Below are 25,495 nucleotides of genomic sequence, written 5' to 3'. Positions count from 1 at the left end.
AGTGCTGATTGAAAATAAAAAAGTATAACCATTTATGTCAAAGGTGCAAAGATCTTAGCTGTTATTGATCTGAATAGCATTAACAGAAATATGTAGCTGGATGCCATGAGGACAGTTTGGTCACACTCCCTGAGCAGGGCACTTAGGTATCCGTCCTCAGATCATTGCATAACAAAGGTCAATAGCAATAAATTCTCTTTTTACAAGGGAGTGTTCTTTTCTATCTAAAAATAAAAAAAGAAAGATTATCCGATTTTTATACTAGTGGGTGCAGTGTATAAAGTCTGTCTTTGTTTCCTAGTACTTCTCAGAGTAGATGTTTGTTTTGAAGGCTATTTTGCTGTGAGATGTAACTAGGTTCTAAAAATGTTTCAATACCCTTGCTTGTAAGCTGGTAATCCCAGCAAACTATGTTTTTGCTTTTAAGCTGGACTCTTTTGAGTCTTTTATAAAAAAAATAAAAAATAAAACGTCCTCTGGGTTAACATGGCAGATGACATGATAGACGATGAGTGGGATGTGAGAGATGGCAGTTGGAGCCGGGGCGGGATTTTTTTTTGTAGGCACCCCCTTGAAACCTATAGTAGGGTGTTTTATTAGTAACACGGAAGCCACCTATGAAAAAAGATAGCATGTAATTTTGCAAGCACCCATTGGCTGTTGATAAAACACCCTTGCATAGGGTGTCAAGGGGGCCACCTGCAAAATTCCACCCCATCCATAACGATCGTGTACCGTGCACCACTCGTCGTCTGTCACGTCATCTATCGCGTCTAACCAAAGAACGTTTTATACACAGCTCCCACCGATTGGACGCAAGGAGGTTGCTTTTGAAATGAAAATATATTTCTGTAAATATTTTTAAAATAAAATTAATTATAAAAAAATTCGTGTCAAATGGACATTTTTATTTGGCTAGAGAAAGCCCATGACATCACCTTTGGGCCAGCCCATCAAACCTTAATGGGCCTGTAACTCCTCAAACTTAGCTTCTCCCTCGACCCGACCGACGACCTCCGCTCCACTCCCCGCGAGACTTCGCCCGCCGCGCCGCCGCGCCGATCTCCATCTCATCCTGCGACTGCGACCGCCGGTGTCCCGCCGCCGCTCCTCCTCCCCTTCCACCGCCGGTGAGCAACGCGCATCTTCTCTTCCCCCCCTTAAGACTTCGTTATCTTCGACCTCTCCCGCTCTGTGCCTAAACCCTTATTAGTAGTACAACTCATAACACAAGTTTAATTTTGTTTAGTTTGTTCCCCCAAAAATAGGGATTTGGGGGGTTCATCTGCGAATGCTGAATTTAGTTCTGCTTTTGAATGTATACAGATAGTGTATGAGATGATATCATCGGTGGACGGTACAGGTCTTGAAATGGGCTCTCTGATGATGGATCCCCTTAGCAGCAAGGCCGCCTTCAATGGCCTGAGACTGTTCGTCAAAGATCTTGATTCAAACACGCTTCCTCCATTTCTTGCCCGCGTTTGTGACCCCGTGAAGCCGTGCTCCTACTCTGATGATGAGATGCTGTGCATCTTTGAGACTGCCGCGCAAGCGCATGGCCGCAAGATTGTGCTGCACGTCGGCCTGATCGTTTCGACGCTCATTAGGATCATATCTTCGTCTGTTGCAGTATCCTTGCAAAATGCCAGTGGTTGCTCCAAGGCTGTCTGTACACTGTCCCGCTACGTCGTTGATCCTCTGGCGACAGAAGAGGAGAAAACTGGGATCTTTGGCTCAATCTGTCGGCCCTTGTCAGATTGCCTGATGAGCACTGAGGAGAGCATCTCTTTTGGTTCTGCTCTTTGTGTCGCTGCGCTTGTAGAATCTACTAACTGGCGATTTGCGTCTAACGAGCTGGTTAATGATGTGTGCTTGAAAGTCTCAGGGGCTCTACAGGAGGTGCATGGTCAGACTGTTGCGCATTTAAATTTGGTTGTTGCTTTGTCAAAGCAAAATCCTCTGACACTTGAGCCTTATGGGCGCTCTTTGATAAGATCAGGTTTGCATATACTGGATGAGAGTGCTAAAGCAAGCAGTCCTCAGATGATTGTTTCATCCATTCAAATGATACATTCTATCATGAAAAGTTGTATTATATCTTCTGAGATCAATAGTATTATCCATGCTATGGAACAATTCCAGGATGATAGTGTGACAGACGTCAGCATTGCAGCTTTTCAAGCATGTGAGACTGCTAGGTTACTTGACAGGCAGGAGAGTGGACATGGCAATAATTTGAGTCAGTTAGGAAACTATTCTGTAAGACATACCAGAAAAGGTCCACATTCACATCCTGATATGGATATCAGAGATGACAGCTCATGTGATTCACATTCTTGTGAGGTGCGTTCTGTTCATTTGTCTACTGATTACGATTCTCGACATTCAATGGGGCAATGTGTTGATGTATCTGGAAGCAGAAGTGCAAGGCGGCGGCTATGGAGTAATAAATCTGATAAATCACATGGAATATCCAATTATGACTTCTTTCAGACTGTCAAGCCTGATAATCATGATGTTTCGGGTTTGATGGCACACTCGAATTCTGTTGACCCACTTAAGCCAGGTAGGAGGTTCTCAGATGTGCCAACAAGAGTTGTTGACCAATGTTATGTATGTTCAACAGCGCATGCAACCAGTCACTGCTCTCAGGTACATATCAGATTCTGTTTCAATCCATGGTGGCTTTGATGTACTTAAAATCTCAATATGTTGTACATGATTAAATATTAGCAGTTCTTTAACATATTAGTTGTATTCCATGGCCCCAACCAGCATGAAAAATAACCATTTTGATGTCACTTTTATATACCCTCGGCATACATGTTAATTGTTTGGATATTCATTTTTATCAATCAATGCGTTGAGGATCTGTCTTTCAGTGTTTTAGTTTTGACATGGTTTTGGGTTGAAGGCATGCCTTTTGTAGAATTAAATGAATCCCTCCTTCTCAATCCCATGAATTTATTTCAGATATCCAAGGTACAGGTTTTATCAGGTGACATCAGGATGAAATCTACTCCAAGGAAGCAGCTCCACTCTTGCACCTTCTGCAGAGACTCGGAACGAGATGGCCGCCCAGTACCTGAAAGCCCAGCTATACAACACTGCTCTGGGCCATGTCTGAATATTCTTCAGTTCAAAAAGAACAGTGAGTTTGAGGAAAGAAGAGAAGATGTGGATCCATTTCAACAAGAATATCAGTACTATATGCAAAACACTGATGTGTTAATAGAAGACCTGAAGCTCCCGGCTGACAATGATGAGAGTTTTGATGCTGCAGCCAAATCTCCTTGCCAAGAATGCCAAGATGTGAATGAGAAGAAGACTGGAGGCAAGAAAAGAAATGAAAGCCATTCGCGCTATCCAGTTTTTGTTTTCGTTTGTGTCGTAGCAATTGTTGCTCTCTTGTTTTGTTGGTGGAAGGAGGACTACACAGAGCTTTATGTTATTCCTACCTAAACAGCTGCGTTTTGTGATGTACATCAAGCCATCGATTTTGTAGAATTGTATACAAAAACTGCGGTATACATGGATGACTTTGGATGGTGTAAATTCTGGGGTAAAATGATTGAACTGTCGAAAGCTGCAATGAATTAATTTAATAAGTTCTAGTGTATTTTTTATTTTTGAATGCGGTCATAAAAATCAGTAATAATGTATCAGTCTCAGCTTTGAGTTGTAGACGTGTAATCTATGATTCAAGCAATCAACTGGATTAGGCAGCATTACAGGGTAACATGTCTATTGTCAGCATAGCTGCTCTGTTCCTGTATGTATGCGGTGCGGTATGCCTGACATGTTTGATTAATTTGTTGTTTGCGTAAAAATGTAGATGAAGCTCTATGAGATCATTGTGTGGCATTTTAAAGACAAAAGCGTAACGACATATTTGCAAATGAAAAATATGTCAAATTAAAATAATTTATGAATAAAACTTTTATATACATGTTTTTAGCGATCTAAAATTAAATACTAAAAATAAACTATAATAAAAAAACCTTAAAATCAACTCTAAATTTTAGGTTGAAAAATTAAATTTTGGTTTATAAGGAAAAGCTAAATGATGAGTATGCTATTTTGTGCCCATTGTATTAATGGTTAAAAAAAAAAAGCTTTACAACTTGCATCAACTAACGTGCCCGTACTGGGCATTTGGAAACAGTAAAGAACTAGTATATAGAGTTGCGCTTTACTGAAAGAGCAGTCTCAACGATGGATTCATCATTAAAATTAAGCCCAAAGTTGTAGCTGTTTACATGATCAGATATTCTGAATCCTTTTACATTGCCGATTCCTGTCTGTTCTCTGAAAGATTATAACACATCCCGAAGGCTACGGCCCTTGACCGACTTGATGGTCGGCCCAACCCAAAAAAAAAAAAACAAGAAGAAGGCTACGGCCGGGAGAGAATCAGGAGTGCGTGGGCACTCGGACAGCCGTCGTCTGCAGCTCTCCCCGCCGGCCGGCTGTACTTGAGCCCGAACACGGCGGCGTGGACATCGCATTCCGGCGCTTCCACCACGTCTTCGTCCTCTTCCTCCTCCTTCTATTTTAATTAGAAGCAATCCAGAGCATTGGATTAATGTGGATAATTCTAGATCATAAGATATGTCTACTGACTAAAAGTAGTTAGTGCAGGTACTATATATAAAATACAAATATATTTTTATAAAATAGTTTAGAACTATATATAAGGGTGCCTATAGTTGTTTCCACTTACATATTAAAAATAAAAACATATGTATAAAATAAACAAAAAGATACTACTAGTATAACATCTTTATATAACATACTAACAATGTTCCAAAATATCAGCACGTTATATAAGCATTTTTAGATTGTTTAACTTCATACTTAGGTTAATTCAAAAGATTTCCCTTTTTAGCTAAGTACTTGATTGGTTCTGGTATTATGGGAATGATTAAAATCATAGAAATTAGTGTAGAAATATTTATATTACGATGCAAATCTTGAATAGGAGAAACGCTTCTATTTTGAAATGGCTGGGGTAAATAATACGATATATATCTTAAATATTAATACGATAGTGCAGATATTTTATATTATGGTGCAAGTTTAAAATAATTATTTTTCAACGGAAAAAATGCACCAGCCGGGAATCGAACCCGGGTCTGTACCGTGGCAGGGTACTATTCTACCACTAGACCACTGGTGCCTTATTGTTTTCGATTGTTTGTAAAATTACTGATATTCTCTTTTCTGAGAAACACTGGTTAGTCCAATCAATCATCCGTAGTACAACGCAAATCGCTAGAACAATGAGATTTTAGCTTAGAATAAGCATATTTATATTAGTTGATGGCACGTGTGGGGAATCGAATAATCAGGCTAATGATGCCACATGGATGGCCGGCAAATACGTCTGATACACGTACGTGCAGCCACTACTAGAAAACAAACCCAGCAGCGACTTGACTGACTCAGCCTACCTCAAGTCCACTAATTAATTTGTCATTCACGTACCTAGTGACAAACTCAAAGACCATAAATTTGCCTCCAAATTATTCTGTCTGCACGCTTCATTCACTGTAGAGTATAGGTTTTGCATGCTGTACTTGTACAGTTGTACTGGTCACAGGCTAGCTTGTTTCTTAACTGAATATATAGTTTAATGAATTAGTTAAATAGCAGAATGATTTTAAGTTAACTATTGAAAACGATTTACAAAAGATTCACCAGAAATTCACATATAGGAAACCTTTTTTTTAATGAAAATCGCACCGTTTAAAATCCAGAAAAGGTGCCACTGAATAGAACAGAAAATATTTTAGCAAAAAATATATACGGTACAGGAGGAGATGGTGTACTAGATTGAAAGTTGTCGGGAAGGAAAAAGCCAAATGATATATCTGTAAAGAAAAAATATATTTTGTAAATAGAAACTTCCATATGTGTGTTCTTATGATCTTAAAAAAATTAAAACCAATTTCAAACTTAAGATCGAAATTTAAATTTTGACTTATAAATATAAAATGAAGTGACGAGGCTGAAGGTGTCGTATACAATTGCATCTATGTACACTTCAGAAGGAGATAGATACTGCTAGAGAATGACAAACCATATACTACATGCACTGCATATATCATATATGCATCTGCATTTCTGCATGAACTAAATACCATGTAAATTAATAATTAACCATCCAATTAATTAACTCTTGAAACCAACCCCAACACCTAACATCAAACTTTGCATTGCATATTTGCAATCTGCAAAGAAAAAGAAGGGAAGAAAAAAATTCTAGTAGTATATATTTTGTTTTATGATCAATGCAATGGCGTGAGAATGGCGAGCCTGACGCAGAGGAAGACGAAGTAGATGACGAGGAGGCCCACGCCGAGCACCGCGTCCAGCCTCATCCCCCTCGCCGGCAGCACCACCAGCGCCCACGCCAGCGCGGCGGCGAGGAACCCCACGGCCACGTACACCGCCACGCCCGCCGGGATCGCGTACGGCTCCGGGTGGCGCGCCCCGGCCGCCAGCGTCAGCGACAGCCCGAGCCCCACCACCGTGTTGAACGCCGGCCCCGCGTAGCAGCCGGCTACCGCCGTCTCGGCCCCGCCGTGCATGGCCAGCGCCACGTCCGCCACCAGGTCCCCCAGCGAGTTCCCCCACGCCAGCACCGTCGCGCCCAGCACGCCGGCCTCCACGCCGGCCGCCACGCCGATGGAGACCAGCAGGGACACGAGCTCGCGCGCCAGGACGTAGGACCAGAGCACCGACATGAGGAACCCGCCGGCGAGCCAGGGGAGGCGCGCCCACCGGCTCTTGGGCGGGGAGGCGGCGTCCGTGGTGAGCGTCGCGACGGCGGCGAGGAGGACTCCGGCCAGCGCGGCGGAGAGGATGATGACGGGGGTGGTGGGCAAGGAGATGGCGGCGAGGAGGAGAGGAGAGAGCAGCGCGGAGGCCACCGCGTTGGGCTTGGACCACCGGTGCACGGCGATGTCGGGGACGGTCAGGCGACGCGGGAGGTAGAGCGGCGAGTGGAGGAGGTCGATGAGGCGCCGCGCGAAGGTTCTTGGCGCGGCCACGGCGGGCTTGTACGAGACGGGGAGCGGAGGAGGTGACGCGTCGCCGTCGTCGTCGAGGAGGAAAGGCGCGACGAGGGAGGAGACCGGGTGCTTGATGGCTTCCTCTTCTTCGGCGGAGGCGGCGCAGCAGTGGGAGGTCCAGACGAGGAGGACGTAGCCGGCGTAGAGGGAGAGGAACGACGCGGCGGCCCAGACGGTGATGGCGCCGGTGAGCAGCACGGCGAGAAGGTAGCCGAGCGCCACCAGGAGGAAGCACACGTCGCGCACGAACCCGCGCCGCTCGATGGTGACCGGTCCTCGACGCCCGGCGACGATGGCGACCACGCCGGCGACGACCGTGGACACGAACAGCGCGCCGCCGAGCACGCCGCTGAGCCCGACGTCCCCGGCCTCCTCGCCGCCGGAGGCGAACGCCACGACGCTGGACAGCACGTCGGGCGCGCCGTTCCCGAGGGACAGCAGCGTGACGCCCGCGATCGCCGGCGGGAGGCGGAGCACGGAGGAGAGCCCCTCGAGCGAGGCGCAGAAGTACTCGGACGCCGTGTCGCCGAGGAGGTAGAAGAGCACGAGCAGCCACAGCGCGAGCACCGCGTAGCCCAGCCATGGCTCCCGCCCGAACCCGCAGTACAGCAGCCGGAGGTAGTCCACGTACCCCTCCGGCGCGCACGGCGGGTGCTTCCGCACGTACCGGCACCTCGCGCCATGATCGCCCAGCGACTGCATCTCCCGGCACCCACCGGGGGACGAGTTGTCCGGCTCCGGCGACGACGAGCTCGCCACCGCAACCCGACCAACACCTCTGAAGATCTCGATCCCATTGCGCGTGGCGAGGCGCACGGAGAAGACGGCGGCGAGAGCCAAGAACGCGGCGCCGGCGACGGCGGCATTGCTTCGCCTGCGCCGCCGCTGCAGCGTTTGCAAGAACGCGGCCATGGGACGGGGGGAGAGACAGAGAAAGATTGGAGCTTTGTGATGATTGGGAGAGAGTGAAGCTACGATTTTGATGGCATGGCCTCAACTGAATTGAGAAGAAAAAGCTGGGAACTGTAGTGTCTTGTACTCACTCTGCTCCAAACCATGAGACCTTTTTAGGGTTTTCAGATTTATCCATATATTTGTATATTTATTCAGATTCATTAACATATATTTAAATCTAGATAAGATTAAAAAGTCTTATACTACCTTCGTTTCATAATATAAGATAGTTAGTTTTTTTTGTTGCTTACGTTTGACTATTTGTCTTATTCAAAAATTTAGTACAAATATAGAAAAAATGATATGTCATGCTTAAAGTTCTTTTGATAATAAAGGAAGTCACAAGCAAAATAAATGATATTTTCACGATTCTTTTAAATAAGACAAATGATCAAACATTGCAAGTTACTAACAAGGAACAGTGTTCTTGTTTTTTCCGTAGCACTGGAAATGTAGTGTTCTTGGTTGGTCCAGAGAGAAAGATGGAAGTTTTGCTCTTCGATTTGCTCTGCTTGAGTTTGTTGAGAGTTTGTGTGGAAATTGACAGGAAAAATGTGGCGTCATTAGGACAAGTGGCAGCTGATTAGGCCCCTCAGAGATGCTGAATCACCCCATCACATGACCTTGACACTGACTGACTCTCAACTCTTCTTCTGAATTTCATCATCTTCCTTTTTGATACTCTCTTTGGGCTAAATTATGGCTTTGTGGTGGTGCTGTGTAATTGTGTCAACTTATATGCCATATTATATTATGTTGATGCAGCACCATTTGGCATTTGATAAGTCATTGTTATGTAACTTACCTAGTAAGCAAAAGCAACACTATTACTGGTATTTTAGAAGTTGGAAGAGAGATACTGCTGCCCCTGCTCCTCTGATCTCATCATGCCATACTATTTTCATGTGCCAGTGGGTACCATGTACTTCTCTCATATGGAGGTATAATAATCGGTGTGGCTAATCAATCAATTTCTTTTTCTTTTGGAATTCAGCAGGTGGATGAGATTGACACCTCGTCTTTTCATTTATACTTATAAGCTAAAATTTAAATTTTAATACTTAAATTTATAGTTGATTTGGTTTTTTTATTGCGGTTTATTTTTCGGTCTCTTCTTTTATATCGCTAAGAACATGTATATAAATATTTTACTCAAAAATTGTTTATTTAATTATTAATAAGTTGTTTTGCTCATGCTTATAAAAAATAAAAATATGACGCCCTGAAATATCAGCTGCAATTATTTTTCTTTCGGACAGAGAGGAAAACCTCTCCCATTTTAAATTTTCTATTACCTGAGATGCATAACAGTAATAACAAATCAACTCAAATTAATGATCAACATGTTTCTACATATGCTGCCATAATCTTTAGGCTATTAACATTAATTCTAGATATCAAATAATGAAAATTCACAACTGCTTGGTGGTTTTAAACCTGTTACTGTCTTCACTTACCGGCACAATATTTTCTCCATCCAATTATTGGATCAGGTAAGATGGTATGTCCATACTCGACCTGCAGTTTCATTTCCATCGTCTCTTTCCTGTCCATACATTCTCACCTCTAGACTATGAACAAATTGCCAAATTGCCTGACCAATCCATGGACGACACGCCATTCTATGAGCAAGAACATCCAGGAGATGCTACTGTCAGATGGGCACCAGACAGATGAACAGCCATTAGCCTCAACATCAGTTCATGAAATCCAGGTCTCACTCAAACATCAAGAGATGCTAATGTCAGATTGGAACCGCACAGAGCAGGTAATTCAGAGAAGGAAGCAAGAACAGGTGATGTATCTTCTCCTGATTCATGAGTTACATTAGGATCATCAACACATTGTCAAGTTCTTCTTTCAGATCAAGATGATCATCTCAGGAAGGAGTCACCCTTTGCAAGCTGAGTTTCTGATTGAACTAGAGTGAGAATTCTGGTGAGCACTGCCTGTCTGTCAGAAATGATGAACACAATGCACGGTGGGCGCTTCAGCGCTTGTGAAGTTTATGATCACTGTCATCCTCATCTTTTCGCTTGTGTTTATGCTTATAAGTCAAAATTTAGATTTTTAACATTAAATTTAGAGCAGATTTTAGATTTATTTTATCGTAATTTATTGTTTAGCATTGGTTTTTAAATCACTAAAAACACATATATAAAAGTTTTATTCATAAATTGTTTGTCATTTGCAAAAGAACCAAAAAAAAAATCCAGCCCATAGAGTGACTTTTCTGTAGCCTGGTACCCTTGTCTAGGACTATTCATTGAGAATTCCAGCTTGGAATTGTCCTAGCAAGCTGGGGACCTCTAATGTACAGTTGATTGATTTCACACATGATCTTGTCTTCTATTCTGAATTTTCTGAAATACCTCAACTCCTTGAATGAGAGCTGTTTTTTCCCTGGAATTTTTGAGACATTTTCCTACCAATTTCTACGTTCTGAAAAAAAAAAGGCTATTATGCGACCACCGTATTGCTCGATTGGTGCATGTGCAAATTACTTCCTTTCCCTCTTGTTAACTGCACTCTATTATGCAATGAGCTTTATCCAGCAAGGACAATCATCCAAGGAACAATATCTTCAGGGACAGCAGCAAGGTGTGAACAAATCAGCAGCTTGTACTATTAAACTTGGGTGGTGTTTAGATTGAGAAAATTTTTGGGAGAATTGTCACGTCAAATGTTTGACCGGATGTCGGAAGGGGTTTTTGGACACGAATGAAAAAACAAATTTCACGGCTAGCCTAGAAACCGCGAGACGAATCTTTTGAGCCTAATTAGTCCGTCATTAGCACATGTTGGTTAGTGTAGCACTTATGGCTAATCATAGGCTAATTAGGCTCAAAAGATTCGTCTCAAGATTTCTTCCATAACTGTGCAATTAATTTTTGGTTCATCTATGTTTAATGCTTTATTTAGGTGTTCAAAAATTCGATGTGATGTTTTTGAAAAAAAAAATTTGTGAACTAAACAAGGCCTAGTAGTAGAGGAAGAAAATCTAAAGAAGTTGATCCACTCCAAGATGCAAAATTGATTCTGCACGCTTGATTTGCTTGTCTGGTTGCTTCATCTGCAAACACTTAGACTGTTGGGATGTGTACATTATCCCTTTATTAAATATTACAACTACCTCGATTTTAGATTGGAAGATGTTTAACTTTTTAATTACAATGTTTAACCATTCGTCTTATTTAAAAATTTGGTACAAATATAAGTCATGCTTAAAGTTCTTTTGATAATAAAGTAAGTCACAAGCAAAATAAATAATATTTTTATAATTTTTTAAATAAGATAAATGATCAAATATTAAAAAAAATCAAATAAATTACATTATAAAACGGAAGGAGCACTACCTTTCAAGCACTGAATCCCAGATCGTTGGCTTTCTGGTACAAATCACTGTGCCCTTCTGTTTGAGCTTCTTCAGTTGAGAACTGACAAGAAGATTAACTGAAGGGGATAAGCAATGGGTTTCCCTCCTATCGTACTAGATAAATTATCCTTCCTAATTTATTGATATATGCTATAGCTATAGTTAAGCTCAGAAGATAGACTCATGAAAAACTAAACTGCAAGAAGTGCCACCGGACTTCGGACTTGGAAAGTGAAGTACCTCGAGTAGTTATAAACCGTTCAAAAGCGTGTGATTACCATCGGGGTAAAGTAATGGTATTAGCACGGTAACACCACTGGATTCAAATAAATTTTAAAGATAGTTTGATTTCTTTTATAAATAATGTATGGTTTATCATGATTTGCCATGGTTATCGTGTGCTTACATCCGAGGTACAGTAACCTGGCCCCAGCGGTAGGGGAAACCTTGACCTCCACAGATGAAAACGGTCGGAAAACATCTGAACCGTCTTCTACTTCTACATTTGAATAAAAACCAAAATTGGTTAAGTCGAACACGAACTTACAGAATATTGAGAATTTCATAAATGAACAAATCCGAACGAAATTATGTCGAACACGGTCGGTATACGAAAAAATAATACGAAATATTAACTCGTCAACACACCAATACATGTCTAGAATAAGCAATTAAGTAGCAACTAAACTAGGTAGAAGTATAAGACAACCAGCTACAGTTCATCAACTCATCCATGTCTGTGATGTGAGTGTGGCATATTGTGCGCCAAATTCGGGTTTAACACAATTTAGAAGTGTGGAATGTTCCGAATAAAATATAGAAATGTTGAAATTGGCCGAACAAGTGTATGAACTGTTTTTGTTGCATTTTTGCATTCTAATTTCGTGTTCCGTTTTTGAATTTTAATATTCCAAATTTGTCTTAAAATACGAATTCAATCAAGTCAACTATAGAAAACGGCACAATTTGGTTCGGGATATTTCCTTACCGTTCTCATCCTACTGAGCTCAACACACATCTACTCTTGATAATTAACTAGCTTCAAAAAGAAATACTGTCGATATCCAAAATTGAAGAGTGCTGGAATCCCTGAAAAGCTAATCCAAAGAGGCCACAGTTTGAATAATTTATAACTTGGAAAGTGAATAATAATAATTACCTTTGCAACTAAAAGAAGCATCAGATCTGAAGAACTGATTTCAAAACAAACACCACGATTCAAAATTCTAACATCAAAAGGAAACATGTGAACTCAGCTTTGATGAGCTTAATTTGGTAGGAGTATTACCCATGATGCAAGCAACACCTAAACACATGCTTAAAATGGTTGCCTTCAATGTGTTTTTTTTCTTCCTTCCCCCTCCATGGAGAGGAGATCGAGAAGCAAGGAAGCATGTCCTTGGCCCTAGCAAGGAGGTGACCCATGGCACCAAGCTCACTCCATCCATGGCTACCTTCTCTAACCTAGGCTCCTGCCATGTCCATCAACCAATCCAAGCTAGAAATGCATGAATCTTGTATGTATGTATATATACAAGTGTAATATACAAATGTTTTCACGTCGCTGTCGTGGTTAAAGATTGCTGACGTGCGCGCTCCGGCGAGCGGCGGCGGCGGCGGCAGCGATGGAGCAGCGGCGAGCGATAGCGTACGAGGAGGTGGAGCCGGTGGTGGAGTGGAGGCAGGTCGGGGACGACAGGGACGTGGTGGAGATCAGCCTGCCGGGGTTCAGGAAGGAGCAGGTGAGGGTGCAGGTGGACAACCACGGCGTGCTCAGGGCCACCGGCGAGCGGCCGGCGGCGGCGAGGGGAGGGAGGTGGGTGCGCTTCAAGAAGGACCTCCGACTGCCGGAGAACTGCGACGCCGACGGCGTCCGTGCCAGGTTCGAAGACCACAAGCTCATCATCACCCTCCCCCTCGTCGTCCCCGACACGGTGCCGTGGACGTCCCCGTCGCCGGAGTCCAAGACGCCGCCGATTCTGTCTCCGCCGCCGCCGCCGCCGCCGCCACCACCTCCTCCTCCTCGTACGCGCACGCGTACGCGTTTTGAACCGCCACCGCCGCCTCCTTCTCCTCCCCGTACGCGTTTTGAGCCGTCGCCGCCGCCGTCACCACCGCCGCGGCCACCACCTGGTCCGCCTCCTACTCTTCCTCCTCGGACTCGTAGCCATTTTGAGCCATCGCTGCCGCCGCCGCCGCCTTCTCCTCCTCCGGTGAAAGCTCCTGTTGCCGAGCCGAAGCCCAAGCCGCCACCGTCGTTGCCGCCACCTCCGCCTCCGCCTCCGCCTCCACCACCACCTCCGGCACTTCCTCCTCCTCCAGAACAAGTGTCGCCACCACCACAACCTCCGGCGATCACCCCTGTTGTCGTCGAGCCAAAGCCCCAGCCACCGCCACCACCACGAGCTCCGACGGCAAAGCCCTCGCCGCCGCTACCACAAACTCCGGCGGAGGCCGGCACGAGTCCTGAACCGCCGTTGCCGCTGCCGCCCGCCGCCGCCGACAAGGCCATGACAAAGCTACCCAATATTACTCCGACACCGGCCACCGGAGACGGCGATCCAAAGCCAAAGCCAAAACCGCCTCCATCTCCGCCGCCGCCGAGGTATTGGGCTCCACCTCCACCTGCAGTAACTGCTCCCGAACCAACTAAACCCGCCGCCGATGAGCCGAGACCCTCGTCGCCGCTGCGGCGGAAGTTGCCCAATACCATTCAGAGACAGCCCGCAGACGGTGGCCGCCCAAAGCCGCCTCCGTCGCCGCCGCCGCCGCCGCCACAGCGGTATTGGACTCCACAACCTACAGCCATTATCCCCGAACCACCAAAGCCCGCCGCCGACAAGCCGGCACGCCCGCCACCGCCGAGCACGAAGGAACCCGATGTTACCCTCACTGTGCCGAGTCGTCAGGCCGCCTCACCGCCGCCGCCGCGGCTTCCTGTGTCGGCAAAGAGGAAGGAAGTGCAAGAAGTGGCTCGGGTTGGAGCACCAGCAGCAGAGGAGAAGGAAACGAAGGAGCAGCCGCCGCCGTCGACGGCGAGTGGAACTCGGACGGAGGCGGAGAACGAGAGGAGGCTGCTGGTGAACATGGCGGCGGCGGCAGCGGTGCTCGTCGGGATCGTCGTGGCCGTGTGGCGCACCTTGAGTAGCTAACTCTTTCTTCCGTTCTGTCTCTGAAGAAACAGAGGATCACCTTGCAAAGTGTGGTATACATATGTAATTAAGTGTTTAATCTGATGAGATTACATGTAAATTAACACCTGCAAATTAATGTGCATACTCAAAGACCACATTGACCCAAATGGCACTACTGAATTATTGCAAGTATACTCTTGTTTCAATTTTCAATCCATTTGAAATGAACATGAACAGTTTGATAGTGTTGCATGCCTATAGGTGCTGAGGACAGTAGGATACCAATATGTTCAAAAATCCCAACAAGAAAGTGCATTCATTTGCTTTTTATCTTATGATGAATACTCCCTCTGATTCCAGATATAAATTGATTTAGCCTTCTCAGCTGTTTAATGAAGTAAATGATTAATCCACCAAGTCATTCTAGGACTTAAAACAACTTTTCAAGTATGCCCTTGATAACTAATGGCATTTCTCAAAGACAAAGCAATTCATCTTTTCCAACCCAAAATAAATAAAGACCAGCAAAGTCAACTGTTTTCTTAATCCAAGTGTCAAGGTCTAAAATAAGATGTATATTTGTGATTAGAGGGAGTTGCACATAAGCAAATACAAAGCGATCTTCACAGCAAGGAATCAACAGAAAATAGACGTTGCCAAATCAGGTGAACACCTGACAGAAAGACTTTTGCTTGCTGGCAGATCACATAGCATCAAACTCATTGAAAATTTTGTAATTTGGGATGAAACACTGGTGATTTCCACTCAGTTTACAATACAAATACACCGACAACTGCCTCAAAAACCACCAAATTCATTCAAAAGTAAAATGGGTAATGAGTGATCTCGGCCCCAAGAGACTGGCTAACCTAAGAACAGACAGTGGATCCACTGGACCCAAGATTATTCAAAACATTATGATGGCATCCTCCTCCTCTCAACCCAAGCAAGGGAAGTGCAGCTATGGTGAGGTTCTCACTTGGCACTGGCGAGCTGGGTGCGGATGAGCTTGGCAGCTGAAACCATGTTGGTAAGGGCAGGCTTGACCTCGGTGTACTTGCGGGTCTTGAGGCCACAGTCAGGGTTCACCCAGAGAATGTTGGTGTCGAGCACCGCAAGCATCTTGTTGATGCGGTCGGCGATCTCCTCTGCAGATGGGATCCTGGGGGAGTGGATGTCATAGACACCGGGGCCAATGCCGGCGCCATACTTCACACCCTCACGGAAGACAGAAAGCAACTTCTCATCGGACCGGGAGTTCTCGATGGTGATCACATCGGCGTCCATGTTAATGATGGAGTGGATGATGTCGTTGAAGTTAGAGTAGCACATGTGGGTGTGGATCTGTCAAGAGAGAGTTGTCAGCTCAAGTTCCAGGAGATTGGTGGTATGATCATAAGGGTGCAGCAACAGTCTCATGAAAGAAAGTTTACCTGAGTGGTGTCCTGCACACCACAGTTGGTGATTCTGAAGGAGTGGACAGCCCAGTCCAGGTAGAAATCGTGCTCCGCCTTGCGGAGTGGCAGACCTTCTCTCAAAGCAGCCTCATCAATTTGGATGACCTGCAAAGTACCATAAAAATGAAATGTAAGCAATATGATCGTGTTGTACATGTATATCCTCTCAAGAAACCAATATAGAACAGGGCCTACCTGAATACCACCAGCCTCAAGGTCCTCGACCTCCTTCTTGATTGCAAGAGCAATCTGGTAGCATGTCTCAAACCTGTACAGTGTGAAAAATGTCAGGCTCAGAATGGAAAAGCTCAACACCACCTGAACGATTTGGATTATCAACCACCGGCACTGACCTTGGCTGGTCGTTTCTGACAAAGGACCAGTTGAGGATTGTGACAGGGCCAGTCAACATTCCCTTCATTGGGCGAGATGTCATGCTCTGCGCCGTCTTGGACCAGAACACGGTCATGGGGTTAGGGCGGCTCACATCACCATAGATAATTGGTGGCTTGACACACCGTGATCCATAAGATTGCACCCATCCGTTGGCAGTGAATGCAAAACCAGAAAGCTGCTCACCGAAGTACTCAACCATATCGTTTCTCTGTAAAATACATGTCAATTTAACTTCAATGCATAAGAAACCAAACATTGCAAATGAATCAGAAAATGTAAAAATTCGGTATTCCTAACACAGCCATGAGCAGAGTCTAGTAAACACTAAAGAGTAAAACAGTACACAAGGATACTGACCTCGGGCTCGCCATGAACAAGCACATCAATGTCAAGCTCTTCTTGGATCTTAACAACCTTGCTGATTTCCTCCTTGATGGCACTGACGTACTCCTCCTCAGAGATCCTGCAGCAGGATTTTGCCATGAGTAATATAGATAAAAGGAAAACAAGAGAAGCATTGTGCTGAACTGCTACTTACTTGTTTGCCTTGTACTCACGGCGGACTCTCCTGAGCTCCACAGTCTGCGGGAATGAACCAATAGTGGTTGTAGGAAGGACTGGGAGGTTGAGCTTCTTCTGCTGTGCGTCCAACCTAGCGCTAACATTGGTAGCTCGGCGGTGGTCAGACCCCTTCAGGGCAGCAGCCTGCACAAACAGTATGTTAAGAAAAACAGTACAAGTCTTGTTGATAGGGAATCAGCACATTCAGGCTTTAAATGCAAGGTACTTACAGCCTTTTGGACTTCCTCATTAGTCACACGAGGTGATGACCTCCTGGAGGCCTGAGCAGCGGCATTTGCTGCAAAGTAAGCCTGTACAATATTGTTTACATATATACAGATTAGCAGAGGATTCTCCAAATGCTATCAAGAACTAGGCTCATACACTAATTAAGAGGTGAGTGATGAGGGTACAAGATGGGCACCATACCTCATCCTTCTGTCCAGCCAATGCCTTAGCAAGGGCATTCACCTCAACCACCTTTTGGGCAGCAAAAGCGAGCCATGACTTGATCTCACTATCAAGCTTGGTCTCATTCACAAGATCCACAGCTGTGTGCATAAGCGAGCAGGAAGTCGACACCACAAGCTTGTCTGCAGAAACGAATGGTAGTATTAGATATGCAAACATGGGAGATATTGTTGGATACCACAAAATATAACAGATATGTAGCAAGTGTGCTAGACATGCTTAATTGCTTACCCTTTCCAACAACAGCCTCAAGAGATGCAAGGGTGCTGAGAGATGCAGCAAGATCATCAGCCCAGATGTTGCGTCCATCCACAACACCAGCAAAGAGATACTTTCCAGAGGGGAAACCAGCACTCTTGACAAGGTCAAGAGTCTTGGCTCCACGGATAAGGTCAAAACCATAAGCAGTCACGCTGTTCAAGGATGTGAGGGTCCTGCAGTCAAAAGGCAGTATCAGTGTTCTGTATGCTAAATAAAACATGCGTTTGATAATGATATGTTAGTAGAGGGAATAAACATACTTGTATGATTCAGCTGGAATGTCAGCGAAGTATGTCTCAACAAGCACATTCAATCCAGAAAGTGCTGGCTCAAGTTCTGTGTACGCAGCAGAGAATGCAGCCAATTGGTGAGAGTCAAGGTCAAGAACAAGTGTGGGCTCATCAAACTGAATCCATGTAGCCCCAGCTGCCTTCAACTCAGCAATAACCTCCCTACATATTATCATGCATCAGATTATGACCTAAATATTTAGCCCTAGCAGTAGTGACTTGTTTGTGCACTTACTTGTAGACAGGAAGGACGCTGCTAAGAAGGGAAAGAAGAGGGAACGACTTCTCTACACCCTTGGCGGGCTTGGAGAGCAACAAGTATGAAACTGGTCCAACAAGTACTGGCACGGTCTCGACACCAAGCTGCAAGAGTAACAGTTACATAAGAGAGATAAGTAACCGGATTTCATTGTAATTAAAGAAACATTTTGATTTTTATTTCAGAAGGAATACTACAAAATTCAGAATGCGATACTTAGCATAATGTAAAATCAGAAAATTGCTAGAAACCAACATAATCAACTTTTTGAAAAAGGAAAAATACAATTGAAAAAATCATTGTTTGATAACCTTAAAGTGCCATTCTAGTCTTTGTTAATCTGAAATTGCTAACATTCAAAATTCTTAGAAAGTGACCAAAATTTTATTGGACACAACTTAAAACGAACTGCGAATTTGAGAATATTGTAAAACATCAGGACAACCACGCCTATTTAATGTACATTAGAGTTTGTTTGCTAAAACAAAATTATTAAGCCAATGCACATTTCAGAAACACATAATTAGTACCAAAACCTGTGATTTGAATTAGCATACTAGCAGAAAGCAACACAACAAACAAACAAACAACTTATTAACTAAGATGCTAATGATAATAAGCATGCGCTAGTAACACGTATGTGCTCAGTCTAAGAAAAATTCATGAAACAGACAGATGGGAGATGTAATTCCAGTATCATACCGCCTTAGCCTCCTTGTATTCATTCACAGCCTTGTGGGAAGAGTAGGAGAACTTGGTGTTAGGACCAAGTTCAGGGACAATAAAGTGGCTGTAAAGGTTTAGCAGCAATTAGCAAAAATGTTGAATACAAAAGTGAAATAAAATATTACCATTACACAGCTGAAGTGGAAACAATGCACTTACTAGTTGGTGTCAAACCACTTGGTCATCTCCATAGCAGGGACAGTGGCATTGCCCCTAGCCATCGAGAAGTAGGTGCTGAACCCAATCTCTCCACCGGTCCATGAGTAGCGCTCTGGGACGGCACCAAGCATGGCAGTGGTGTCAAGAACCTGATCATAGTACGAGAAGGTGTTGCTGGGGATGTACTTGATCCCAGCATCAGCCATTTGCTTCCAGATGCTGGCCCTGAGGTCAGTCGCAACCTTCTCCAAATCCTCAGCGCTGCTCTTCCCATCCCAAAAAGACTCCAAGGCAAACTTGAGCTCCCTCTTGGGGCCCATGCGGGGGTACCCAACAATGTGAGACGCCATCTTTCTATAGAAAGAATTGTACCACATTCAGTTTGATTCGAAGAAATGTCATGTGAATACAGGAAAATTACAATTTAGCTAACAAGATTACACAGATCCATCATCCATATGCTAACCACAAGACAAAGAATCCCTTGTTAAGTAAAGAAAAGGCATAATAATGAAAAGCATATTATTATTTTTCAACTGAACGCATACTAACAAAAGGCATATGCCATCAAACTATCAAAACATACTTTTATGTTTTCTATTCTCCCACTAATTTTCCTGATTCCTATACATGGGGTTATACCACCAGATCCAGTAGTGCTAAAAGAATAAACTAAACAATACGTGCTAGTCTGTATGGGTTAGGTACACCACCAACCAGCAATAGCATATAGGAGTAGGACCCAGCCCAATGGGTGTGTACATTAGACCAACTATAATTGGTGGGAGGCACTGTCCCTCTCACACCAGCAGCAAAGTAGGTGGATCTTGTTTGGCATACCGTACCATACAAACAACAATTCACTATGAGCATACAGAAAATTCCAATTTTTTAACCAGAGTGTTTATATTCATACGAAACGGGATGCCATCGTACTGGAAGCATATACTAAAAGGTAGTACTCTGGTACACTTAATGCATTTAAAATAGAATATCAGATGACATAACTAACAGGAAAACATAAGTCAACATGGACTAAACCTCAGATCCAAAACCCCCGGGCTACATAGATGAGTACTAACAAAACACACATGTGTGATGCGACCATTCAATGAGGAAAAAAAGAACGAAGCTTTCTTCGATGGAAAAACCGCAGATCCCATCGTCAAAGAACCACGCAAACACACTGACAAGAAAAATCACTAATCTTTCTCACCATTTCCTGACCAAAAACCCCCAGATCTAAGCGCCTAACTCATTCAGATCGGATTCCTACAACCAAACCGACCCTGGATCAATAAACCATCCCCGTCCAAATCGAGACGAACAGGATCGATCAAGCTGGGCCGGCACCGACCGATCCCCGACGTCACACCACGAAAGCTACCAACTTTACATCCAAAAAAACCATCGCACGATTCGCATCAACGCGTCTGGTTACAGATCCGGCAGGCACGCACGCACGCACCGGCGCCGGCGATCCGAGCACGGACTCTGCAGACCCAGACGATCCAGAGCAAGGAAAGCCAGGGGCAGACGGCAGAGGCTGCGATACGCAAACCGGTGGAGGGAGAGGGCGGCGCACGGCTTACCGTGGGGGGAATGAGGCGGCGTCGGCGGCGAGGGATGGCGATGCGGCGGAGGAGGAGGAGGAGGAGAGCGGACGGGAGGAAGAAGGGGGTTTGGGAGGGCTTATTTATAAGACAGTGATACTTGCATTTCTTTTTTTCTTTCTTTTTTTTATTTTTTTCATGGTTTTTTTGTGATGTGTGTGAGCTTTTTTTGGTTGGTGAGATCCAAGAGCAGACGCCGATCTGGTGGTGCACGGTTTTTTAGATGAAAAGTTTCATCTTTTTTGTGTTGCACATCTTTGGATTTGTTTTTTCCATGTGTTGTTTGACACGATCTTTTGGACTGAGGTGGATGTTTGATTCATTTTTTAAAAAAATGCACCGCTCTATAAATCTATTTTATTTGGGGGTAAATTGTACTTTGGGTATGTTTATTACCCAAATTTTACTTTGCGGTGTCGTTAAACGTACATTTTCTCATTTGGGACGGGTAAACAATTGTCGTTGTTGTAGTTTGGGTCATCGTGAATAATATTTTCCACTATATCTTCTAATCCTATTTTTAGAAAATATATAGATGGAAATTCATCGGTGTAATATAGTTGACGTATTTGATATTGTTGTTGTGTATTGAAAAATAGTTTGGAATAATTCAAACCGTGACGATAACGGCCGCGTTCGAAGTTGGCATCGGACACAAGTCAAATCAATGCATGTAAAACGAGAAAAGTTATTAGTATATGATTAATTGATTATTAATTTTTGTAAGCTTAAAAATGGATTAATCTGATTCTTTTAAACAACTTTCATATAAAAAGTTTTTTGAAAAAAATATCCCATATAGTAGTTTGGGAAGTGTGCGCGTGAAAAGCGATGTAAACGTTTACGTCATTAGCGTTTGCGAACGCAGCCAACGAATATAGTTATCTTAAGTGGAAAGATATGTTCAATGATAATATAATGTAAATTTTATATAATTAAACATGGCGAAAAATATAGTTTGTTTTTTTTTATTTTTCGATTGCACGTAAACCCGTGCCACACACATTCATGAATGTGTTACCTAAGCCCCCATACAAATTCAAACAGAAATTTTTGTGGTAAATCTCTGGCGTATCTAATTTTGTTTTAATTTCATGTTATAAGATGTTTCAGTTATCCGTAGATTCATATGAATTATAATGATTCTAGACACGTATATAAATATATACATCAACTCCGTAAATCTAAGTATAATCAAAATATTTTATAATATGCGCTTGAATTATGCACCTCAAGTTGCTGAAAAAGGTTGGCATCATGCGAGTAGGATGTTGAACTTGTGCTGTCAAACACTCATGTCTGGTAGTATTTCATTAGTCATGAACCTTTTATAATGTAGGTAACAGTGACTGTCAATGCTAATTATGGATGGTCACCGTAAATTAGGTCGTGCTCCAGTTACCACATCATCGTAAATTCATAACCAGTCTCAATAAAATACCACATCATCGTAAATTCGTAACTATGCCTATCTTCACCCAGGGATGGCAATGGGTAAATACCCATCAGGTATGTTACCCCATACTCATATCCACCATTGAAATTTAGATCCATCAAAATCCCCATACCCATCACGGGTATAAAAAATCTCCCATACCCGTACCCGCATGGGTAAGCCTCACCCGCGGGTCACCCATTTACCCACCAAATTTGACATGACAATAAAAATAACACAAAATGTTTTGATCTAATTATAGCAACCAGCCAACGACAATGCATCCGCATCAGTCACACAATACCATAAATCACATCAAGTAATACTTAAGTAGTAGTAGACAATACATAAATCCGCGTAATTTCATATATGGGTTGAGGCTTAAATACCTAGGGTTTCATATTGGGCTAGCCTAATTTCATATATGGGCCAAAATGTTCATTTGGGCTTCTGGGTATTTATTACCCGCAGGTAAACGGTATGGGTATCATAGGAATGTTCTCGTACCCGCGTACCCGTTGGGTGAAGGTATTTACCCGTTTACTTATCCACGGGTAATGTATTTAGCTCATACCCGTACCCTAATGGAGTAAATACCCATCGGGTCTCGGGTTGCGGGTTTCCATTGCCATCTCTATCTTCACCTCCTATTTAGGGCAGTTTGTGCTTGGTTTACAAACATGACCACGCTAAGTAATATACTTACGAGTTCAATGGTTCAAAATCATGTTAGTTATACGATCATAACACCCTTATTTTATTAATTGCAGGACGGATCTTGAACAAAATAATATTTAAATATCGAAATACTTTTATTTGGCCTTTGGATGAAACTTCAACCCTTTTTTCACAAACATATGTCAAATATTCGTAGTGAGGGCTTCCTGGGCCTAGAACCAGTAGTTGAAGTTTGGACACCCTCTGGCTCCATGGCAGATCTGCCACCGATTATTTGTGAAGGTTAAAACGGTGGATCTCCATAAGTTAGGGCTTGTTCCACTTAACACAATTACCATAATCTGCCTATTTTTCACTGCTACCTTCCGTCTCATAATATCATCATTTCTTTCCATGCCCAATGTTTTAATCATTTGTCTTATTTGAAATTTTATAAAAAGCTTAAAAATTAGCCACGCATAAAGTATTATTTATATTTTATCATCTAGTAACAATAAAAGTATTAATCGTAAAAAAATTCAAATAAGACGAAGAGTCAAAACATTGTATCTAAAATAAAAATAAACTTATTTTGGAACGGATGTAGTATTATTTTATAAATTATGTAACGCCTCAGTGTCTAAAAGATCCATTTTTGAAACGTGGTTTCGAGTATACATGGGTTGTGTTTTGGTTTGTTTCCGCAAGAAAACCATTGCAGATTATTTGTTGTATTTAATCAAAAGCAACCTGACCGTTTTTTCATTGCTTACCACAGAAGCATTCTCTGCGAGGAAACACCAATCTAACATTTTCCACATTGTTGTTTAAAATATATTCTGACCAAGTTCTTCACCCAAAAAAATGTTTAATGCTAGTTAAGATTTGCATATCACATTATTTCAGAAAAAAAAAGTAGAGCTATGATTGTGTATCCAATTCAAGCCAATTATGTTTCCACCAAAACAAAGTCAGCTTTTGAGAAAGTTTGTCTGGCTTTTCCATGGTTATGCATGATGAGGCATGGAGATTAAGAACGGTTTACTACATCGTATTACCAGCTAATGCTATCTATACATGTATATATAGTACTGTAACTTTTTTTATCGCCGAAAGGCACATAATTATTGAGCAGACACGTCGTATAGCTAATATATTACCAGACATTAGCTAGTGACCAATCAAGCATTGTCCTTTTCCCCATAAAATTACTATTAGCTAGTAGTATTCATTTCTTTGTGTGAACTACGTTATTAGCAGTCCAATTAAACAAATGGCGGATCAGGAGCAAGCAAGCATGGATGATCAGAGTAGGTGAGAGAGGCTGTGGTTGGTGAGATAGTGGCCTGGAGGCTACCTGCACGATTCTCCAGCTTAGCTTAATTTAGTTTAGTTTAGTTTGGTTCAGTATACCCTTTTCCTTTGGAATACCCTCCAACTTTTCCAATGAAATGTATCATTGTAAACAAAATTAAGAGTAGTAAAAACAGCAGACCTCAGTAACATGCACAAAGTGAGCCACCCCGAATGAAATAGCCAATTTGAACGAAACATGAAAAAATTTGAGTGGCATATACACAAAATATGTATAAGCAAGTAAACAACTGACATTATTTCTCAAGAGAGACAGCTGACCACCAACCAAAAAAAATCTCCACTGTAGTCTTAGCATAAAAAGCTGCACAAACAATCTTTTGCATGCAACTTAATTTAGACAATTCATTCATTCATTTTAGAGGAGAAAAATCGAAGAAGAAAAGGATTATTTCAAAGAAAAGGACAAGAGGCTGTGAGTGCTGACTATGATGGCACGTGCTGCCTGATTGCTGTCCACGCTGTCCAGCAACACACTCTCAGCCTCCAGCTTAATGACGCAATTAGGAACAAGGAAACACGAGCTATCAGTCACTAATCACAGTTACCAACAAGTAAACAGAAGTTTTATCTCCATGCAGAAGAGCAGGCAGCACAGCAGCACGGGCCAATGGCAGAGCTTCACGTGAACTTGTCCTGATCTGTCTTGTTTGTAGTTGAAGGACTAGTAGCAGCACAAGATTTACTTGATCTTGGTTTTAGTTTTTTAATCTCATCAGTGTTGGATCAAAGCTCCTTGGGAAACAAAATTATGCCTGGCTTTGGGTTCTGTAAAGTAACCATCTTTTTGATGAATCCTGAGAAGAGTTTGGAGAGGAAATTTTCTTGAGCTGATGTGTGGCTGAACTTTTGAGCCACTGGTTTTTCTCCACCTGGAATTGTGTGCAAACTATGTCTTGATTCAATGAACCTTTCACTTGTACCACATCCCAGGATTCTTGACAAAAGTTTAGCCAGCCAATGAATAATGTTAAGCATAATGTATATGCTGTAGTAGTATCTAGCTTTAGTGAAAAGTCTGAAACTCAGTTTGCATTTGCAGAACCAAAACTCCTTTCTCCTGCTCCAAATGCCAATGTCTGTGCATCATATAGAACATGGTACTGACTATCTTAGAACTCAATACGAACCATGTGGATGGAGGCTGGAGCAGTAGTAGTAGTGGATATTTAAAGTGCTCCTCTGGAATCTTTGATTAGATCATGCCAATCAAGTATGAGCATAGAATATATTTGCTACTACTCACTCCCCAAGCACCTCTAATAGGTGCCTCTCCTACTCTAACAGCCATGATGG

The 25,495-nt window shown here is 43.1% G+C and overlaps 4 protein-coding genes and 1 non-coding gene across 5 annotated transcripts; 2 read left to right on the top strand and 3 right to left on the bottom strand.

Annotated features, from left to right (window-relative positions):
• Positions 1–1,036: 1,036 nt before the first annotated feature.
• Positions 1,037–3,728, top strand: LOC102700017 (protein SINE1-like). The gene is made up of 3 exons (XM_015843048.1): positions 1,037–1,130; positions 1,327–2,652; positions 2,974–3,728. The coding sequence occupies exons 2-3, from the start codon at positions 1,339–1,341 to the stop codon at positions 3,460–3,462; spliced, it is 1,803 nt and encodes a 600-aa protein (XP_015698534.1). The 5' UTR covers positions 1,037–1,130; positions 1,327–1,338; the 3' UTR covers positions 3,463–3,728.
• A 1,380-nt stretch (positions 3,729–5,108) lies between these two features.
• Positions 5,109–5,179, bottom strand: TRNAG-GCC. Its single transcript has one exon. It is a non-coding gene; the product is annotated as a tRNA-Gly (tRNA).
• Positions 5,180–5,983: 804 nt separating this feature from the next.
• On the bottom strand, positions 5,984–8,085 carry LOC102699743 (cation/calcium exchanger 1-like). Its single transcript, XM_040529595.1, has one exon. The coding sequence runs from the start codon at positions 7,986–7,988 to the stop codon at positions 6,291–6,293; it is 1,698 nt and encodes a 565-aa protein (XP_040385529.1). The 5' UTR covers positions 7,989–8,085; the 3' UTR covers positions 5,984–6,290.
• Positions 8,086–12,743: 4,658 nt separating this feature from the next.
• Positions 12,744–14,724, top strand: LOC102699463 (vegetative cell wall protein gp1-like). Its single transcript, XM_040529598.1, has one exon. The coding sequence runs from the start codon at positions 13,032–13,034 to the stop codon at positions 14,556–14,558; it is 1,527 nt and encodes a 508-aa protein (XP_040385532.1). The 5' UTR covers positions 12,744–13,031; the 3' UTR covers positions 14,559–14,724.
• A 469-nt stretch (positions 14,725–15,193) lies between these two features.
• On the bottom strand, positions 15,194–20,761 carry LOC102706616 (5-methyltetrahydropteroyltriglutamate--homocysteine methyltransferase 1). Its single transcript, XM_006664157.3, has 14 exons — positions 20,713–20,761; positions 19,121–19,474; positions 18,938–19,025; positions 18,212–18,339; positions 17,947–18,138; positions 17,657–17,859; positions 17,384–17,547; positions 17,185–17,265; positions 16,932–17,098; positions 16,751–16,856; positions 16,351–16,601; positions 16,193–16,265; positions 15,974–16,102; positions 15,194–15,884 (listed from the first exon to the last, which is right to left on the bottom strand). The coding sequence occupies exons 2-14, from the start codon at positions 19,468–19,470 to the stop codon at positions 15,516–15,518; spliced, it is 2,301 nt and encodes a 766-aa protein (XP_006664220.1). The 5' UTR covers positions 19,471–19,474; positions 20,713–20,761; the 3' UTR covers positions 15,194–15,515.
• Between the last annotated feature and the right edge of the window lie 4,734 nt (positions 20,762–25,495).

The sequence above is a fragment of the Oryza brachyantha genome, chromosome 12 (assembly GCF_000231095.2).
Source record: "Oryza brachyantha chromosome 12, ObraRS2, whole genome shotgun sequence".
Lineage (NCBI taxonomy): Eukaryota > Viridiplantae > Streptophyta > Magnoliopsida > Poales > Poaceae > Oryza > Oryza brachyantha.
This window is presented reverse-complemented; position numbering and strand designations above follow the sequence as displayed.

Coding starts and splice junctions, on each gene's coding strand:
- LOC102700017 (XM_015843048.1), top strand. CDS start 1,339: ATGATATCATCGGTGGACGGTACAGGTCTTGAAATGGGCTCTCTGATG. Junction 2,653..2,973: donor CAACCAGTCACTGCTCTCAG/GTACATATCAGA, acceptor AATTTATTTCAG/ATATCCAAGGTACAGGTTTT.
- LOC102699743 (XM_040529595.1), bottom strand. CDS start 7,988: ATGGCCGCGTTCTTGCAAACGCTGCAGCGGCGGCGCAGGCGAAGCAAT.
- LOC102699463 (XM_040529598.1), top strand. CDS start 13,032: ATGGAGCAGCGGCGAGCGATAGCGTACGAGGAGGTGGAGCCGGTGGTG.
- LOC102706616 (XM_006664157.3), bottom strand. CDS start 19,470: ATGGCGTCTCACATTGTTGGGTACCCCCGCATGGGCCCCAAGAGGGAG. Junction 17,860..17,946: donor ATTCCAGCTGAATCATACAA/GTATGTTTATTC, acceptor TTTTGACTGCAG/GACCCTCACATCCTTGAACA. Junction 17,099..17,184: donor ATGAGGAAGTCCAAAAGGCT/GTAAGTACCTTG, acceptor CTGTTTGTGCAG/GCTGCTGCCCTGAAGGGGTC.